The 21,788-nt window shown below is 39.4% G+C and overlaps 1 protein-coding gene across 1 annotated transcript in view; it reads right to left on the bottom strand.

Annotated features, from left to right (window-relative positions):
- Positions 1 to 21,788, bottom strand: part of adarb2 (adenosine deaminase RNA specific B2 (inactive)) — a 244,654-nt gene that overhangs the window by 85,987 nt on the left and 136,879 nt on the right. The window contains exons 2-3 of the mRNA XM_073830458.1: positions 4,278 to 4,364; positions 2,699 to 3,624 (exon numbers count right to left, since the gene is read on the bottom strand). Coding sequence (XP_073686559.1) covers positions 2,699 to 3,624; positions 4,278 to 4,364 — 1,013 coding nt within the window. The remainder of the gene's footprint in view (positions 1 to 2,698; positions 3,625 to 4,277; positions 4,365 to 21,788) is intronic.

The following is a 21,788-nucleotide window of genomic DNA, read 5'->3' as shown; positions in this document are numbered from 1 at the left end:
ACCAGCGTCGCCCTCTTCTCAGACCCTGGCTTTTTCCTGTCTTAGCAGGGTCTGTGCGTTGACTTGGCAACGTTGCAGATATTTGTGACTGCGCTGAGAGATTAAGTGGCCAATCAACCTAACCATGCACTGCAATCATTCTACCTTATAACGTGGGCAGACTCCTGATGCCAAATCAGTTTGTCCTGCATTTATACTTCTGAAACCAGAGGAATCGTGATGAAAACGTGAAGCTGCTGACATGCAGACAAAGCATTCAAGTGAGAAGGTACACGCAGGGCACGGTTTTGTAAATTTCCTATGCGTCCTTTTAGCTGGGAATGAAGTTAGGAAAGCACTGGGGGGACTGTGATCCCATGATTGATGGATATTTTTGGGGTGACTTAATAAGTCTTGCTTCATACCTGGATCTCATATTACGGCTTCAATGTTATATTGACTTTCACAGAGCTTGTAGGTAAATCCCTGCAGGGAGTGTGTGTGCATGTGTGTGAGTGTGTCATTATTTAGAGATGTGAAGAGGCATAGGGATGTGGGCAACAAGGCATGCAGCCTGGATGACGGTTCAATTTTTCATTTAAGAGGTGGTGGAGAAGGGTAGCCTGCAACTTATTGTTCATATTTGCCTGGGGCATCACACTGCTATGACCGTCTCTTCCTACAGAATATTCCATCTTTGCCAGAAATGCCTTCCACCCAGCGGAGTCTCCCTGTCCTTCTATTGCACTCCAAAGGTGACCCTTATCTCACTCTTCCTGCCACTCTTTGTTGATATCTTTCTTTCTTTACAGCTTATTTGTTTCAATACAGCCTTAAAATCTCAAATTTGTTTCTTAATTTCCCCCAGATCCTCATTATTGTAGTGCATCTGCATTAGGGTTACAACATCTGGCAAAACTGCCTCATACATGTAAAACTCAGTATTAATTATTTAAAGTGACTTCCTATGTTTATATAAATATATTTCTTATATAAAATTGGATGAAGGTTTTCACAAGTAACTATTTTATTATAGAAAAGCTGCTGCTACTAGTTGCTGCAATGAATGTTGTTAAAGGAAGTCACAGTTGCTTCAGAAAGAAAGAGAAAAATATCGGGTCTTGAGAGCAGTGTGACCGCGGCAGAGCTGGCAGCGGTTGCTATCAGCAGGGCCCTGCGGCACAGGAAGACACCCTACAGGCAGTGGTTTGAGCGCCATCCAAGCCTCAGATCTCTAGACTACTGAGAAATCGTCATACAAGCTCAAACACACATGCACAAATGCTTGTTCCGCTGGCCAGAAGATGCCGGATGATTTTGTGATGGAAAAGGAGAAACATTTCTAATTACATGTGCATGTTTCTGTCATCATTTCTAAGAGACTCAACAGCCAACGCCATAGTCTGACTTTCAAGAATTTCCACAAGGAAGTGCATTTCTGGAACTAAACTAGTGAGGCAAATCCTCTTATAAATCCTTTTAAAGAGCGTAGCGAGCAGGAGAAAGGAGAAGTTTCTCTCCGGCAAACATGTGCAGGTTGTTTGGCTGCTGTAGTAGGAGAGGAAAGACAACATTCTCCCTGTCGGCTCTGTGCAGGAAGGCGCTGAATACTAATACAGCACAAGCAACACACGTACACGAAAGCGGATGCTGACATAAACGCATATACATGCACATACTTGGAAACAGTCACAAACACCAAACAATAAACTGATTAGCCACATACATCTGTGAGTGATTCTTAAAAACTAAGGGAACTCTTTTAATCATGGTAAAATCCCCATAATGGAAGGTTGTGAATGGCTTATTGCTTTTAGAAAATGGCAGCAACAGCAATATGGCAAATGCTCATTATTTATAAGAATAATAAACAATTCCTCCAGCAAGTAATATAATTAGCCTAACTATAGACTGGGTATGGCAAGCAACATACTGTAGAAACTTGTAATGTAATTAACTACAATATCACGTAATTCAATTAAAATGTACAATTGATTGACATCACTATATGTTGATTACAATTTGTCTCCATATGTACGCACAAGGGATCAAAAACTCATTTTATTTCGCTAGTCTGATTGCTATTTACATATTTGACTAAATAACAGACGAATGGGTCTGAGGATTGTTTGTCGATTTGCTCTGTGCTTTTTTCAATCTCCTTTGGGCAACAGATTGAATTAATGTTTATAGACACTGCCATGTCATACATGAGGAAACTAGAGATTGTGCAAAATAACAATACTTTTGCAATTTAGCTCCATAAACACATGGAAAGTTCGAAAAAAAGAAAACTCATTTGTTGGCGCATCGGCTTTCTCTCTGGAGTCAGAGGTTCCCGAATGATAATTTGCCTCATTTACATCCCTTTTCCATCTGAATAGATCTGTGAATAGATTCTGTTTACCTCTGGCCCTTTTGCTTTCCTAAGTACACACACATGTGTGTGTTTACACTAGATATGCCGTCCTGTCCTGCCCAAAGTAAATGTTAAAGCCTGTGTGCTAACATAAAACGCTTCCACCTTTTGCTCTGCGATATAGCCTAACCTCTCCCCCATAATCCATCTGTACTGCCCCATGCCTCCCCAAACATTATCTCCTCCCTCTTAATTAAGTCTTGGCTGGCTGTTCTGTATCCCAGCGTTCCTGCTGCTTTGGTTATTAAGGCCCGCCGTATGGAACGGGTGGCCTGCCAGCGGCTGGACTGGCACACTCACCTGGGGCAAATGAGGGCATTTGATCCTACTGGGCCGGTGTCCCGCTCTCGCCTCAGGTGCCAGCCTGAAGTTGAAGAGCGCCTGCAGGGCACACAGAGCTGCCTGCCTCTTTGCCTGCTTCTTACTGCGACCTGAGCCCTCGAATATCCTGCCATCCACTCGAACGGCCATGACGAAGCTGCGGTGTGCCCGCTTGCCCTGGACACGCTCCGACAGGCAGGCGTATCGCAGGCCGGGCCGCAGGTCATTGAGAAGGACGACGGGGCTGGGCTGGGTTACAGGAACCGGAGGTGGGGGAAGGCAGGGATCTCCTTGCCTGGCATGCACAACCATCAAGTCCAACGTGTGGCGCAAACGGAGGGCGCTAGACAGCAACTCACTCTCAGCAGAGCGGCAGCCGTCAGGCTCGAAACCTTTGAACAGCGTGTCTGGGAAGTCAGCTTGGTCCGAAGTAAAGTCAGCTGCGGGGTTACTCAGGCCGCCCATGGCCAAGTGAGCTTGTGAGGCATTGGGAAACTGGATGAACGACTTCAGGGCCATCTCCGCTGCCTTCATCTTAGCTTTTTTCTTAGTAGGGCCGGTGCCCTCGAATGTTAGTCCGTTGACTTCCACAGCGATGGAAAAGAGAGGCGCATGCACTGGCCCTGTTTGAGAGACCATCCGGTATTGTAGACCCGGTCTCAGCTCGTTCAACTGGACCAGGGCGTTCTTTGGTGCATCGGACCATGCCAGTTTCTTGCAGTATAGACGCAATTTGCGCAAGTGTCCGTTATTGTCCTCCTCCAAAGGTCGCTTTCTCTTGAGGCCAGACGTTCCGTCCCTAGGCGAATCGGACAGGAAGAGTGTTTGGCAGTCTGATGGAACAATAGCACAATCTTCCAAATTTCCTGTGTTACGGTTCTCCTTGACCTCAGCACTGCTGGTGCCTAGATTAGAAGCAGAAAGTACATATTATTATGATCAAGCAAGTAATTCAGCAAAATACAAAACTGCCATTCTGCCCATAATCTCACATGACCTGATAAAAATCTGGTAGTTCATATACAAGTTGCTATTAAAAACTGCTATTACTATCTCCAAAGCAGCTGCTCCTAACAGCTCCATATGAAAAAAAGCCTCTTCGACTTAACTGTTGTAAAAATCCGAAGACAAATCCTCTAAAATGGGGCATTATCTGGCAAATCGCTCCGTAATCTCCCACAAAATTGGCTTGGAGTCCATACTTAAAGTGGGTACAAATCGTCTCCCCCATATACAATGCAAAGGAGACGCTCTTTTGTAATGCAGGGGAGCAGACGGTTATGAGATTTCAGTGTGTGAAAGTCTGATCACACATTAAAGCCTCTATTTCACACCCCAACTGTGTTGTGATGGAACCAAATGAAATTCATCTGTGAAAATAAACTTCAACACATGGATGCAAGCCTAAACTGTGAGAAAGAACCAAAATGTTGTTTTTGTAGTGCTGCCTGTCTCCAACTCTTCTAGCATACTGTATGTTGTATATGTTCAAATCTAAATGTATTTTTAAACAGATGTTAATTTCTGAAAGGGTTTGTGTTTGATTATGCATACTGACTCAATGTGTCCTCGTCTTCTGTGCAATTGGCTGCTGGGCTCATGTACTTGAAGGGGGCGATCAATGCAGACAGCATGTTCATTTTCTCTGTAAAGTAAAAAGGAAAGGAAAGTGTGTGTAAATACAACGTATAATTAACATATATGATTTGTACATACATGATTCTTTCTCATCACTAAGTATGTACAATTAGATTACACAGTTGCAATGCCTCAGTATTTGCACAGTTATATAGATTATGCTTCTGGTCTTAGTGGCAGTGTAAAACTTAGTTTTTGTTTGAGTTGCTGATAAACCAAATTGTGTTCACAGCCTCGTTTCCCTTTATATCCATGTGCGTGTGTGTGTGTTGTCAACACTGCAGGTTCCTATTAGGATCTCTGCTGGGCTCAACCCAGACTGTGAGGAATTGACAAAGCTGCCTGGACTCATAATTACATCCCACCTTTCTCAGCATCCCCTAATGATCAATAATTTTAATGGGCAGACAAAAAAAAGAAGCAGAAGTTTTACGTGTGTATAGAAGAGGGAACACTGAGTGAACAAAAAAGTAAAACCGGTGCTCACTGGCATAGGCCACATGAAATGTCCTGGATATTTAATGATTCAGAATGGGACATGTGATCACTGTATTCAATTTTGACTACTTCAGACAGGATAATAACAAATGCAAATTCTGATTAAACTATTTTGCATTTGACCTAGTTACAGTATGAGACTATAAAGTAACAATGACCCTTCAAGAAACAAACCTTCTGAATGCAAGTACACTGAGTACAATAGACTAAAATATTACAGAAAAAATGTTCAATCATCACACATTTCTTTGGTATTTTCTTGTATACATCAATGTGTGTCTATACTCCATGTCTGAGTCTGTCTTTATTTATGTCTCAGAAGCCCCAGACATGATTATTGTAGAAACGTGTGTGGGTTCATTCACAGTGTAGTGTGCTGAGGTTCCAATACCTAGGCACCAGCAAATTATAGAAACCTAGGGGTGGGTCATTTTGACTGAGGGTAATGTACAGGGATTAAGCATGGGGCCCCAGGCATATCTAGGCATCTGCTTTTTTACAGAAACATTGGAGGAAGCTATTTTGACTTGGGGTAGTATAAAGATGCACCTGGGGGCACCAGAGCTAGCTAGGCACCAGAATATTATAGAAACACAGGAGTGGGACATTTTAAAAGAAGGTAGTATACAGAGATCCTGTATGGGGCCCCAGCCATACTTGGCATCTGATTTTTGTAGGAACACGGGAGGGAGCTCTTTTGACTAGAGGTAGTGTACAGAGGGACCTGGGGGCCCCAGACTTATCTAGGCACTAGAATATTATAGAAACATTAGGGTGGGTCATTTTGACTAAGGATAATGTATGGCATGATGGGCCCTGACTTATTAACACACCATAGGGCCAATTGGGCCAATTTTCACATAGCTCAGATGCAGCCCTGTTTTAGGCTTCTCCTTATTTTTATATTTAAGACATCCATCAACTGTGGTGATGGGGGACCCAGATCTACCTAGGCACCAGAATATTACAGAAACATCGGGGTGAGTCATTTTGACTAAGACTCTGCATGGGGCCCTAGCCATATTTAGACATCTGATTTTTGTAGAAACATGGGAGTCAGCTCATTCGACTCAGGACAGTGTATAGAAGCATCCTAGGAAATCAAACATAGCTAGGCACCAAAATATTATAGGCTCTGGGGGTGGGTCATTTTGGCTGAAGGTTGTGTACAGAGATCCTGTATGGAACCCAGCCATATCTTGGCAGCTGAGGGGCATGGGAGGTGTACAGAGGCACCTGGGTGCCCCAGACCTATCTATGCACTGAGTGGGTAATTTTGACTGAAGGTTGTGTACAGAGATCCTGTATGGAACCCAGCCATATCTTGGCAGCTGAGGGGCTTGGGAGATATACAGAGGCACTTGGGGGCCCCAGAACTATCTAGGCACTGGGTAGGTCATTTTGACTGAGCATAGTGTGCCATATCTACACATTAGTTTTTTTTTTTAATAAAACAGGAGTAAACTATTTTGAGTCAGGACAGTGTATAGAGGTATCTGGGGGGCCCAGACCTATCTAGGTACCAGAATATTACAATAACTCGGGAATGAGTCATTTTGACAAGGCAGTGTACAGAAATCCTGTGCGGCCTCAAAGGCCCCTAGAGGCCATATCTAGGTACCTGATTATCACCTAGATAGAGGATGGACCCTTTCGAGCCAGCAGAGGCCTCTGGGGGCCCCAACCATACCTAGACTGCAGACAATCTGAGAAACATGGGAAAACAAGGAACTCAGGTCTCAGTCCAAATGGGAGCACCTCATATATTTTCTCAGAAAATCTGCTTTGTCATCATTTTGTGTACAGGGTTTCAGTCACTCACTTAAGAGGATCTGTTTGCAAGGGTCGGGAAAGGTTTGCTGTCTATTCCACATCATAGTAGAGAAACAAAAATTCCACCACTCACTGCAAGTGGAATGAAGTGAAACCACTTAAATGAAAGAGAGTCCAGTTTTGTAATAGCAAGAAGGCGCCATACAATAAGACAAAGGGTCAATATGATAACGTTCACCAAGCATTTTCACGTGAGAGTCTAAGTCACGTTTTGGACACCACTGCCCCCAGTGACTGGCAATAACACAATCTAAAAAGTCTCACCTATCAGCCAGCCATATGAAATCCCTCTTGCTTGACTGAAACGTGACCAAGCCCTGGCAGCAGGGAATTTTGACAACTCGTAATGTGTTGAGTGTGATAAGGAGCAGGAATACAATTATTTTGCTTTCCCAAGCAGTGGTCAAGAGATTCTCTCTCCCTCCCATCAGAAGTGTGGAGGATTTATAGGTCACATATAGCACAACCAAAGTGCTGAATGTCAGCACATAGCAGGGAAGATACGGTAACTGCATTGTACGCTTCCTGTGTGTCACTTCCTGAATGATGGCTGAGGAGACCAGGGCATGAATAAGTGATGGGAGGTGCTATCACTGTCATCAACCAATCACAAAAGTGCTGAGACAGACTCTCATACTCAGAGCGATGATGTGGAGGTCTCTCGAAGTTCAGCGGTATCTAACAAGCTCAGAGCTTCGCCATCACTACAGAGCCATTGAAGGTTACCCGGTTGACGTGACACCAAGAATCAAAGGAGCCCTACAGGAAATTAAATGTGAAGTCTGTTCATCTCTCAAATGAGAAGGAGAGTACAGTGTACAACTCAGTAAAGTACTACATTTGGACAGAATGCACAGCTACATTAAATGGTATGGCTCAGGCTCCGAAGGTGTGGTGCCGGTTTGTACATCTGGCTTAAACAGCTGTGTTACAAATGAAAGAGATTAAATTAAAACATACAGTATATGCAGACTTTTCGAAGGGTTCTGCTAGTAAAAAAAATAGAAAAGATCAACAACAGAAACAAAAGACAGGCAGCACACATCACCCCAGACACAATCAGTGGAATCATGCTCAGTCAGTTGTCACCAGTGGATGTTTTGTCATGTCACCCTCAAGCACTTTGACTCGCCTGTCTGTGAAGCCAAACAATATGAGCAACTAGATGGAGCTTTTAAAACCAATCCATTACTGCTGCCATGTTGAGGAAGGACGAATCATCATTCTTTCTGAACTACGGCTGTCATGAGACCAAGATTTCAGGAGTCGAAGTATCCTACCATATCCTACCATTCCTGGTACCAATTTCAAGACCACAGCAAAAACTAGTATGTTATTTAATTTTTTTTTTTTTGGATGTTTTTGAAATAAGTGTTAGCAAGGACACATTTATTTGATGAAAAATATACAGTAATGTTGTGAAATATTGATCCTTCAGAAATAATTTTTATATGCTCAAGAAGTCTTATCAATGCTGAAAACTGTTAGGGTTGCTAACCCTAATTCTGCTGCCTAATTCTTTAACACTAGATATTCTTTATATTCTTTAATATTAATAATTTGGTAACACTTTACAATAAGGTTCATTAGTTAACATTAGTTAACCACATTAGTTAACATGAACTAATAATGAACTGCACTTATACAGCATTTATTAACCTTTGTTAATGTTAATTTCAACATTTACTAATACATTATTAAAATTTTGTTAACATTAGTTAATGCAGTGTGAACTAACATTAACAAACAATGAACAACTGTATTTCCGTTAACTAATGTGAATAAAGATTAGTAAATACAGTAACAAATGTATTGCTCATGGTTAGTTCATGTTAGTTAATACATTAACTAATGTTTAACTAATGAACCTTATTGTAAAGTGTTACCAATAATTTTAATCTGTGATACACTAACATTCAAAAGTTCGGGGTAAGAATTAAAAAAAAAATCTATTCGGCAAGACACATTAAATTGTTGATTTATAATGTTAATAAATATTTCTATTTTAAACAAACGCTGTTCTTTTGAATTTTCTTATACAACATATAAGTCATGGCATAAAACATGGTTTCCACAATAAATACTAAGCAGCAAAAACTGTTTATAATTATTTATAATATGAATTAATAAGCACCAGTAATATTTATTAATAATTGAGTACCATTATATTAGAATGATTTCTGAAGGATCTGAAGACTGGATTAATGGCTGTTGAAAATTCAGCTTAGAATAACAGGAATATGTTACATTTTAAATATATATGGAAACAAAAACTGCTATTTTAAATAGATTAAAAATGCAGTAAAAAACAGAAATACTTTTAAATATTGCTACAAATAAATGCATTTTGGGTGAGCAGAGACTTCTTTCAAAATGATTTAAAATTGGTAATTCATTTTGCACATCTGAAAGTTAGCAGAAGCTAGAGATTATGGTTTATAACATTCTAAATATAAATATTTCTTTTACACAACTGCATCAGTTCGCTTCGGAAGGCCTTTATTAACCACCTGGAGCCATGTGGAACACTTTATATGATGGATGGATGCACTTTTTTTGGGCTTCAAAATCTCAACAGCCATTCACTGCCATTATAATGCTTCGAAGAGCCAGGGCATTTTTTATTAATATAACTCTGATTGTATTCGCCTGAAAGAAGGAAGTCATATACACCTAGGATGGGTTGAGGGAAACAATAGAATGTAGCTTTCATTTATTTCTTGACTGGTGTCATAATATTTGTAGTAATTTTTTGCATCAACTTGCTACCAAAGTACTTTTGACATCCTCCTCTGAACCAAAGAAAACAGCAAATGTCAGGTCAGAACCAGAGGCCTGGCAGACTGCCATGTTGTCAGGAGACAGAGAAGAAGAGAGAAACGGTGTAAATTCAGAAGACGAGAGGGGCTTCTGCGCACCCTCCTCGGCTATCAGGAGCGAGCAGAGGTAATGAGCCAATCACATCTTCCCATGGCCCTCATAACCATCAGGTCAGATGAGACACTAGAGACTCTATTCAAAAAGGCAGTGGGGAAATCATTGACTCTCTCTCCCCCTCTCTTTATCTCTCTCCTCTTCCTTTCTTTCAATCACTCTTTCTGTCTAGGAGACCACCGATTAAACACTGGTGAAGTGGCAAATGAGGGAGGCCGCATTGTCTCGCCATCACGCTAAGAATCGGCTTTCTGTCAGACCGCTCAGCTGGAGCTTGGCAGAGACACCTTTTGTGTGTGCTAACCATCTGTGTGTGTGTGTGTGTGTGTGTGTATGTGCGTATTTGGACTTAGTGAAAGTTTGGAGACAAATTTGTCTCTAAAAGTTAGCTAAATTTGACAAAATCTTTCTTTGATTAGATTAGATTAGATTCAACTTTATTGTCATTACACATGTACAAGTACAAGGCAACGAAATGCAGTTTAGGTCTAACCAGGAGTGCAATAAACAGCAAGTGCAGGATAAAGGTATAAGTTATAAGTGCACTTATAGGGAATATGTACAGGGAGAACTATGGATAATATTTACAGATGAAGTACTGTGAGCATAATTTACAGATGATAATTAACTAAAATTAGAATGTACAAACAGATGAACACAATATACAGGTTGCTATTAACTATAATATAAATTGCAGGTAGATATGAACATAATATACAGGTTACTGTTTACTGAAGCAGGAATTTACAAGTCAGTGTAAAGTCAGTGTGTAGAAACCTGTCCTGAAGTGTGAAGTCTGCCCCTGCTGGCCACACTTTGATGGTCTTCACTGATGGCTTCACACGGTTGATGAGGGGTGAGTATTTGGGGGTGAGGAACAAAGAAAGGTGGTCAAGTGGGGGAGGGGGGTCACAGTATAAGCTTCAGCCATGTTTGTGTATACATGGTCTAAAGTTTTGTTTCCTCTGGTGTGACAGAAAATGTTTTGGTGAAATTTGGGGAGTACTGTCTTTAAGTTTAAGTGATTAAAATCCCCCGCAACAATAAATGCAGCCTCCGGGTGAGCAGTTTGTTGTTTGCTGATGGCCGCATGAAGTTTGTTCATAGCAAGCTTGGCATCAGCATCGGGAGGAATGTAAGCAGCTGTTATTATGGTGGAGGTGAATTCCCGCGGCAGATAAAACGGTCTACACTTAACCATGAGAAACTCTAGGTTAGCTGAGCAGTGTCTCCCAATAACAACAGAGTTCGTGCACCAAGCTTTGTTAACATACATGCACAATCCTCCGCCTCTGGTCTTACCGGAGTCATCCGCTGTTCTGTCTGCCCGGAATGTGTGATGATCAGTTAGAGCAATAGCACTGTCCGATACATCGCTGTTTAGCCATGTTTCAGTGAAGATCATGACATTGCAGTTCAAAAGTCTCTTGCTGTGTTTTGATGCGGAGTCGAATCTCGTCCATTTTGTTCACCAGCGACCGTACATTAGCGAGGAAAATGCTGGGTAAAGAGAGCCGGTGTGGTGTTAGCTTTAGCTTAGCTCTTAGTCCTCCGCGCTTCCCCAGTCTTTGTTTACGGTCTCGACGCAGCCTACGAGCACTTCCACCCGGCCGGGTAGAGTGCGCAGCTTCGGGTGTCCTAGCGATCTCAGGAACGAGTCGAATATTACTGATAAAACTGTCGGGAATGTACAAACCAATATCCAAAAGCTCCTGTCGGGTGTACGATGTAAAGGCACTACTGTTCGGTATGAACAGACCCGAGATGAGCAGGTAAAATACTGCAAATTTGCAGAAACTGGAGAGACACTGAGCCTCGCGATGTGTACGCGCCACCATCTTGGTCTAAGTAGACAATGGGGGGACAATGAGTGACATACAGATTTGGAAAAACACAACTATAAAAAAAAAAAAAGCACAGAGAAAGAGTTTAGCAAATAGAAAGAGTTTTGAAACAATGGTTCTCAACCTTTATCATTCAAAGGCCCCTTATTGTTCAAAACAAAAATTGCAGACTGGAATTTCCAGTATTTCTGCTGTAATTATAACAAAACTTGTTTTTAAACTTCGAGTGGAGTTAACCTGTGGCAAATTCAATTGAATGGGTATGATTTGGAAAGGTGCAAACATCTTAATAAAAGGTCTAACAGCTGAAAATGCACACCAAAGCAAATACCAAGCCCCAAGGTAAAAAATTAATTAATTAATTGCATTAAGATATTCATTTGGGGTAGAGTTCAGAAAGAATTCTGCTGCACTGAAGGTTTACAGAAGCATGTAGTCTCTGTTACTCTTAATGGAAGTAGTTTGAAACAACCAAGACACTTCCTAGAGCTGGCCTCCTGGCCAAACTGAGCAATTTATGGAGAAGGAATGGTGAAATGGTGACCAAGATCCTGATGGTCACTCTAGTTGAGCTCTATTATCATATATGCAGATGGGAGAAACTTACAGAAGGACAAACATCCCTGCTGAAAAAAACAGCTAAAACCAGCTTAGGCTGGTTGGCTGGTTTTAGCTGGATTAAGCTGGAAGTAGCTGGTTTTCGCTGGAAAAGTGGCCAAAACCCCTGTAAAACCAGCCTGTCGACCAGCTATGACCAGCTAAAACTGGCCTGGTTGACCAGTTAAAACTAGCCAACCAGCCTAGGCTGGTTTTAGCTGTTTTTTTTTTAGCAGGAATCACTGCAACACTCCACCGATCTGGGCTTCATGGTGGTGTGGGAAGACTCAATCCTCTCTTCAGTGAAGACACATGAAAACATTCAGAACCTCAGACTGGGCAGAAGGTTTACCTTCCAACAGGGCAATGAAGTGGCTTATAGACAACTCTGTGAATGTCCTTGAGTGGCCCAGCCACAGCCTGGGCTTGAACCCAGTCAAACATTTCTGGAAAAGCCTGAAAATGTCGGCCAGACCCCATCCAAACTGACAGAGCTTGAGAGGTGAGGAAAAGAATGGCAGATAATTGCCAAATGTTGACGTGCATCATATCCAAAAAGGCTTGAGGCTGTAAATGTGCTTCAACTAAGTACTGATTTAAGGGTATGAATACTTATGCAATGTAATTATTTCAGTTTTTATTTTTTACCTTGCACAAAGTGTAGATTGATGTGGAAAACAGTCATTTAAAAGTTTAAATTACTAACATAAAATGTGAAAAGAATAAAGGGGTGTGAATACTTTCGCAAGGCACTGTAAATGCTTTAAAAACATTTTTGTTATTCCAGAGGTTTTATGTTAAAACATTATTTACTTATTTAAATTATTCTTCCCATTAAAAGCATCATATTGTTTATCTACACTGATTCGCGTTTGTGCAAAAACACAGAACCAATCGCACCAGATCATAACCAGTCATATCCAATCATATTGCGATAGAGGCATTGCCTCCTCTCACATGACTTTGCCCTATTCATTCAAACTCACTGCATGCTTTAGGGGGTTTGTTAAAACTTAATGGGCTCAGGGGAGGTGAGAGAGACACGGACACCTGCTGTAAAAATCTCAAATATTTCTCACTACAGAATAGCATGTTTTTTTTTTCCCTAATGGCACAGCCCAGGATAGTCAGTATTAAAAGGCATCAGAATGTGTGGCTTTTAAAGGTGCCATCAACAAAGTCTGTGTTTTGACGTCATATTGTGCGGCTCCAGAGTGATGAGCCATTCACGGCTCAGCTGTTTGGCCCAAAACATGGATGCAGAACTTCTATTCTTAACAGCATACCAGCACAGGCCAACACAAAAAGCATGAGCTCCATGGGTTCCAGGATCAGGCCGAGTGAGCAGACGGAGTGATATTTAGCACCTGATTAGTGCCAACAGAAGACATAGTGCACTGGCCATCTGCTTTACATGTGTTACTCTTTTCCATGCCAGGGACAGAGGTTTAGCATACTAGCTGCTGCTAACGCCACTGTCCACGGGCACCAATCCTAATCGCCCGCTCACAACAGCTGTGAGCACATACAAGCCATCCAACACAAGATTAAATTAACGTTATGAGATCAGCTTTTGTGCTTATTGGCATTATGTGTCACAATGTGAAACGTTGGGAGTGAGGATCAGTGATTGGTCAGGGCGGGCAAAAAGTCAAGAGGTCATAAAGGTGGTTGCGAGGCAGATTTAGTATGCTAGTGTTCAAATTTTTGGGACCAGTAAGATTGATCAAAACGGATAATAAACACCTAGAAATTCTATTTTAAATAAACACTGTTCTTTTAAACTTTCTATTTAGAAATAAGTCCTGGGAAACAAATGCATCATGGTTTCCACAAAAATATGAAGCAGCACAATTGTTTTCAATTGTTTTTGAACAAATCAGCATATTAGAATGGTTTCTGAAGGAACATGTGACACTGAAGATTGAAGTAATGATGCTAAAAGTTCAGCTTTCACAAACAGGAATAAATTACATTTTAAAATACATCACAATTTTAAATTGTAATAATATTTCACAATATTACTGCATTTACTGTATTTTTAATGAATGAATGGAAGTTTGTTGAGCATTAAACAACAGTAAAAACTGTAAAGATCATTTAAAAGAGAAATTGAAAAAAAAAATGAACAATTTAATTGTAATTTGTCAGAGAGAACACTTTTATTAAACTACGGGTACGTCAACAGTGTATTAAAAACTCAAAGGTTTTTCCTTCACAGTTTTGATGAAAACGACTAAAATCATTGTTTTCGAAGATGTGCTCTGCACCGGTTTTCAAAAATGTGTGTTTTCAGGCCCCTAAAATGCTGTTGTTGTGTTAATGAATGGCCAAACTGGATAAAATCGCTAAATGCCTCCCCAATAATGACTGTTTTGGTGCAAAAAACCTTGACAAACATTATAAGTGGAGCTATGTGGCTGTCCCATTGACCACCAAGTAAAAAACACTGTCAAGGTTCAGAAAAGTATGAAGGACGTCGTCAAAATAGTCCATCTGCTATTAGTGGTTCAACCATAATTTTATGAAGCAACGAGAATACTTTTTGTACGCAAAGAAAACAAAAATAACAACTTTATTTAACAGTTCATCTCCTCCGCGCCACCGTACGCTGTTCTGTGTCAGCTGTGATTTTTTTTCTTTGCATACAAAAAGTATTCTTTTATCTTCGTAAAATCAATGAGACAGCCACAAAGCTCCTGGTTTTCATCCAAAATATCTTAAATTGTGTTCCACACACAAGACGAACAAAGCTTTTCAAGTTTGCAACAACATGGGAATAAGTGATTAATAACAAAATTTGCGTTTTGGGGTGGAGTAACCCTTTAAACAACAATAAAAACGGCAAAGGCCATTTAAACATGAGAAACTGAAAAAACAGAACCAAAAACGACCAATTTAATTGTAATTTGTCAGAGAAAACACTTTTTTAAAACTACGGATTCGTTTACACATCAACAGTGTATTAAACACTCAAAGGTTTTCAGGCCCCCAAAATGCTGTTGTTGTGTTAATGAATGGCCAAAATGCATAAAAATGGTAAATGCCTCCTAAATAATGACACACATTGTAAGTGGACTTTGGACACATGGAAAAAATACACAATTTTATTACCAGGCTTAAATAATAATAAAAAAGAATAAGTTTTAGCTGTTATTTTGTTTTGACGTGCAGCCAAGACAAAGAGATCACTGTTAAACGTCAAGGTTGCCATCCATGCTAAGGTCTTTTTCATAAGAGATCCCACACTGTATGTGCTGACGTACCTCCCAAAACACTTGTTTTAAAATTTTTCTCTCGACTGTCAGAATGTCAGTTAGCTCATAATCCCAATGCAAACACGCATCACATTTCCATGCCAACATCACATACCACTCTACCAAGAAAAACCTTTTTTCAAGATTTGTTGTAATAGCTTTTTGGTGTAACAGAAATGCTGAAAAAGACTAATCTTTTGGGTTAGGGTTTGAATCAGCATTAAAGTTTGATGAAGCTGTTAAAAACCAATGACACATTCAGAATATGTCAGTAGCGAGAAATATAAATCAAACCCTGTTTTTAGGATACAGGGCTGGATGGCCTGACACAGTCTCTCTTTCTGTGTCCATGCCTCCGTCCTGGATGGTCGTGACGACACGGACAGTCAGGGCAAGATGAGACTGATCGCGGCTCTGCGCCGCGGGCTGCTTCATCAGAAGGTGTCTAGGATTCATTCAGGGAGTGCTAGGGAGAATGAAATTGGTATCCATCTATAGCTTCTATCGCTAGACATAGACACATTCACACACATGAAATGCCCTCTAGCCAACTCTGGCTGAAAAGTTCAACGGAAATACAAGTAAGAGCTACTGTACAGCTTCAGTTAAGCTCAAGGAGGATGAGCAGAAAATCATACAAGAATAGAGTTGACAAAAAGTAGAAACTTAATCAAAAGAAATGTTTATTCAGTAATTGCAATCATCACATATACAGTTGACGTAAAATTGACATACAACTTGCAGAATGTGCAAAATTTAGTTTTTAGTTACCGAAATGATCCACAGCTTTTTGTTGTTGTTTTGTTCAGTGATAATCGTTCAGTGATAGTGAGTCCTTTGTTTGTCCTGAAGAGTAAACTGCCCGCTTTTCTTTAGAAAAATTCTTCAGGTTCCACAATTTTTTTTTTTTTTTTTTTTTAAGCATTTTTGTGTATTTGAACCCTTTCCAACAATGATTGCACAATTTTGAAATCCATCTTTGCGCACTGAGGACACCTAAGGGACTCATATGCAACTATTACAGAAGGTTCAAACGCTCACTGATGCTTCAGAAGGAAAAACGATGCATTAAACCCGGGGGGTGTAAAGTTTTGAACAGAATGAAAATGTGTACATTTTTCTTTTTTTGTCTAAATATCATACTTTTCTTCATTTAGTACTGCCCTTCAGAAGCTACAGAAGACACTTACATGTTTCCCAAAAGACAAAATAAGATTTTTTCATTTTTTCCTGATCTTCAAATTTTAAAAGTTTTCACCACCTGGCTCTTAACACATTGTGTTTACTTCTGAAGCATCAGTGAGTGTTTGAACCTTCTGTAATAGTTGCATATGAGTCCTTCAGATGTCCAGTATTAAGAATCAAGCATATGTAAACTTTTGAACTAAGTCATTTTTATAAATTCAACTATTATTTTCTCTTGTGGACTGTATTTAAACATCTTTTTTGGTGAAATATCTTATTCAGGTCAGTATTAAATAAAACAGCATGGATTTTGTATCTTAATTTGGTAAAATAATTAACATTTTGCAGATTCTGAAAGGGGGATGTAAACTCTTGACATCAGCTGTAATTCCGATCGAATTTGGGCAGTTTGTTTTTCTTTAACTTGTTTTTTTCCCAACAAAGCTTTGTATGTCAACAAGCAACGTTGGTTGAAATATGGTCTGAGACAGAATATTCACATAGCTTCAGAAGGCATTTATTAACTCACTGGAGTCATATGGATTACTTTAAAAACTCCATTTACTAGCATAGAGCCATTTAATATAACTATAATATTTTCATTTTTCAGTGAACTATTCCTTTAAAGGGGTCATCGGATGCAAAACTCACTTTTACATGTTGTTTGAACATTAATGTGTGTTGGCAGTTTGTGTACACAACCACCCTACACTGACAAAAATTCACCCAGTGGTATTTTTTTAATGTTTAAAAGTAATATCCCCTTAAAATCAGGTCATTCTCAGCTTCTTGTTGGTGTAACAACACACAGACAGAGGCCGCTCCCACGATAGTAGATTGACATGAGCGCCTTACCTTAGACCTGCCCTCACCGAGCTGAAAACAGTCCGACTCCGATCGCCATTGTGCGACTCAGGTGCAGGGGAAGACAAGAATGTCTCTGATTGAGCGATTGAGGTGTTCTGTTGTTGGATGTAATAATGAACATGGCAGTCATCATTTACTCCTGACATTTGAGCCGCTGAAGATGCACAGGATTAACATTACTTTCGTTTTTGAAAAGGAAAGTGCTGATCCCGATCTACATATGTGTCTATGTTTGTGCGAATCATTCGTGATGCAGCTTCACTCACAGCAGAAGTGAGTATAAGGGTTTTTTATGCATCTTTGCAAATGGCCTTTCTTAATAATGTGCTTATTGGGCTCGTCATCCCACTGCAGAGAGGGGCAGGGCGAGCAGAGCTCATTAGCATTTAGAGGAACATGCAACAGAATAGCTCGCTCTAAAAAGGGCTGATTTAGACAAGATAAAAGGAGTGTTTTTTACACTACCATTGAGAAATTTTAATTAAAGTATGTTATAGACTTCTCATCCAGAATCATATCAACTTGTTGAAAATGGGCATCCGATGAGCCCTTTAAGACAGAAATGAAGTCTTGTACATTGAGCAGGTTGGACTGAACTACAGAAATATGTGTATAAAAAAAGAAGAACAAAAGAAAGTGGACTTCAATTCACCTTGCGGACACAGTTTCAACAAAGGTAGCACTGGACTCAATGTAATAACCACCTCAGCTAACAACAGCCGTGCGTGTGAGTCTGCTGTGGACCCGCGAAGGCGTCGAACAGATGAACAGTTACACCGTCTGACATTGTTTGTTTTTAATCTGAGTCGAGTTCTCACACTCAATCCCTTCACCTCAGAGACTCGGCTCCATACATCACGCCGAATTATCAGATCTCCGTCTTTTATTCTGTCTGCTCGACACGCTTAGCCTCAGATCAACTGCGTCTCTTCCTTGTTTACTATTTCTCTAAGTGTCATTCACAGGCCCCCACCCACCATGCAACAATGATACGTTCTCAGTGGCAAACCCTCTTCTCGTCTTTTCTTTTCCTGTCTAACACATCTCTCCGCAACGGCTTTCTCTCGGCAGCCTCCCCATCATCTCACATCTAACACTTCCCAGTTAGGCTTGTCAACCATTCTGTACAATACAGGATCATCCCATATTTAAAGGAAACATATGCATTGAGCATTAAATTCATACAATCTGTGTCTTATTTTAGCATTTTACACCTAACTTAAAAAAAATTTTGTTATATAAATGGTCAGTTGTCACCTCACCTTGAGAGGCATAAGTATAAAGATTAAAAATGTCCCTTATTTTCCTGAAAAGCAACCAAGTAAAGAGTCATTTATTTTCCCCTGCTGAAGCTGGCAGCACTATTCCCAGTGTCTCTGTCAGTCAGTGTTTTCATTTATGAGTCTCTCTCTCCTCATTGTCTTCACATGCATTCTGCTCTTGTTTTCTCTTTATGTTGCAATAACCGTCTGCATCTATTTCAGTTGCCGTCTGTACACATCTCTCAGCTTATTGACAAACAAACACCACAGATATCTCTTCAAATATGGGCACTTTCACGGCACACGCTGGAAAAATTATTTTTAGATGATTTCGGAAGTATGTTTTACAAGACAATTCAGTTCTTATTCAAAATTTCATGTTCAATTCAATGTGTAACTTGCCATTTCTGTAACTGTTGTAATGGTTTGTGAAATGTACTAGAAGTTTGCTTCTACATAAATATATATTTTTTTTTCCGTGCAAGGGATGATTTTGTATTAAAACATAACATTAAAACATAAAATCCACAAGTAAAATCTGTGTATCTTTCAAAAGTTTGGGATCAGTAAGATTGATGTTTTTTAAGTTTCTTATGTTCATCAACCTGTGTTCATTTGATCAAAAATACAGAAAAAAAATGTAATATTGTGAAACAAAAGAAGTTATATATATATAATATATAACTAAATTGTGGGAAAAATTCTTTATATTAAAATAAATGTAAAAAATTAATTAATGTTAATTTAGGTGATGAAATTAGCCTTTGTAAGACAGAAGTTGGCCATTTTGTTCCAGAAAAAGATTAAAATGTCATTTTCATCACAGAATGCAATTCAATCCAATACAGGATGTGTGAACAATAATAAATGAACAATAACAGAATTCTCTTGTGTGTTTGAATGCACCATTGGACATTTATAATAGACTGGTGAGAGTATGAAAAGTGTGTACTTATTTCTAAAAGTCCACAAGGACTAAAGCACCCAAAGCTGACGAAACACCCTCATGCATTTATGTCTGTCATTATCGCGTGAGCGCTAATTCCGCCGTGTCCCGTCTCCTTTGTTGGGGCTGGAATGAGTGGGCCGCCGGGCCCACACTGGTCCAGATGGGGCGCGGTTCTTTCTTTTTTTTTCTGTCGGCTGTTCCGTACCACGGCGCCCACCACATCTGTTATGCAGCGCAAAGCATCTTCTCACTAATTTGTTTGTCAGTACATATTGAAGGCACGATCTGTCATTCTGCCATGCTTTGGTTGCGCCGTGATGTCTGTAGACATGGCTAGTCATAAGTTTCAGGCGCCAGTCGCCAGGGACCTGCTCAGTGACGGCCCTCTGAGCGGAGAAAATGAAAGGGGGAAAAACAGAGAAAACAAAAATGAAAAGTACTTCATAAAGGAGCCTCCCGCACATCATTCCCAGAGTGCAATAGCCCAGTTTAGCTTGACAACAAGAGAGAAGGCTTCAGCGATATTAGAGACAATTTAAAAATAAGCCGGTTCATGCTCTGATCAGATTAATTTCATAATGGCTACTATTAATATGCTCAGCGAAGACGCCTGACCTCTTTAAAACCCATTTTCAACCATTAAAGGACACGGAATGCATAAAGAACGAACCGTTTGGAAGGAAACTGCTATACCGTTGCATATCGGATGACAAAAACATTGACTGTGTGTGTGTGTTTAGAGCAAAGATAAAGTCTTTAAACGGTCACTCGCTCAGCCCTTTTCTGCCTCTCTCCAGCCCAGCTCCTGTTTTCCATTGCTTTTCCAAATCCCAGAGCAAAATTGCAATAAATGCAAACTGACAGTTCATAATATCCCATTTCCAATCGCATGCAGTGCACTAAGTGCGTTTCTGAGTCAATTAAAAGAAGTGTTTGATGTTGATACATTGAGACTTTCAAATTACGGAGCGGCCCATAAATGCGGGTGGATGTGGCTTCCTGCGCAAGACACCGATAAAGACCAGAGGGACACCGAGAGACTCATGATGTCTTGAATCAAAAGCAAGCCGTTTTAAAACACAACACTTCATTAATTAAACATGTTTTAATTTTTAACAACGTGTTAATAAAGCTGTAAAAAAATAAAGCTGCCAAATGTGGGTTTCAGAAATTCACTGTAAAATAGTGAAGGTGGGAAAAAAGGTGACATTTTTGGTGTTTGAATATTTTAAAGATCAGAGGCAATTATATTAATAACTAAAATAATCCTAAAATACCAACCAAAAGGAAACGCACATAATGAAACTTAAAAAGAGGTAAAAATAAAATGTAATCACTTTTGGGAATGTCATTTTAATGCCTATTACTGTAAAAAAAAGAAATTTACATACATGATTACATACAAAGTTTCAATCCATCTTTTCACACTGAGGACCACTGAGGGACTCATATGCAACTATTACTTTCAGGTTTATTAGGTTCAAACGCTCACTGATGATTCAGAAGGAAAAATTATGCCAGGGGTGCAAACTTTTGAACAGAATTTCTTATTTTGCCTAAATATATATTTAATTTTTAGCCTCCCCAGTTCTTAAGACCTCAACTATCATAACTTTTTGATATATATATTATTATTTTTTTTTACAACATTGTTTTACTGTCATGTTACAAAAAAAATCCAAGATTACAAGATTAAAGTCTTAATATTTCAAGAATAAAGTAGAAATTGTGAGAATAAAGTCTAAATATTTTGAGAATAAAGTCAAAATATTACAAGAATAAAGTTTAAATATTTTTAAAAATAAAGTCGAAATATTATGAGAATGAAGTCTAAATATTACAAGAATAAAGTCTAAATATTACGAGAATAAAGTCAAAAATATTATGAGAATAAAGTCTAAATATTACGAGAATAAAGTCGAAATATTATGAGAATGAAGTCTAAATATTACAAGAATAAAGTCTAAATATTACGAGAATAAAGTCAAAAATATTATGAGAATAAAGTCTAAATATTACGAGAATAAAGTCTAAATATTATGAGAATAAAGTCTAAATATTATGAGAGTAAAGTCTAAATATTATGAAAATAAAGTCTAAATATTATGAGAGTAAAGTCTAAATATTATGAGAGTAAAGTCTAAGTATTATGAAAATAAAGTCTAAATATTATGAGAATAAAGTCTAAATATTATGAGAGTAAAG

This window comes from Garra rufa, chromosome 24 (assembly GCF_049309525.1).
Source record: "Garra rufa chromosome 24, GarRuf1.0, whole genome shotgun sequence".
Taxonomy (NCBI): Eukaryota; Metazoa; Chordata; class Actinopteri; order Cypriniformes; family Cyprinidae; genus Garra; species Garra rufa.
This window is presented reverse-complemented; position numbering and strand designations above follow the sequence as displayed.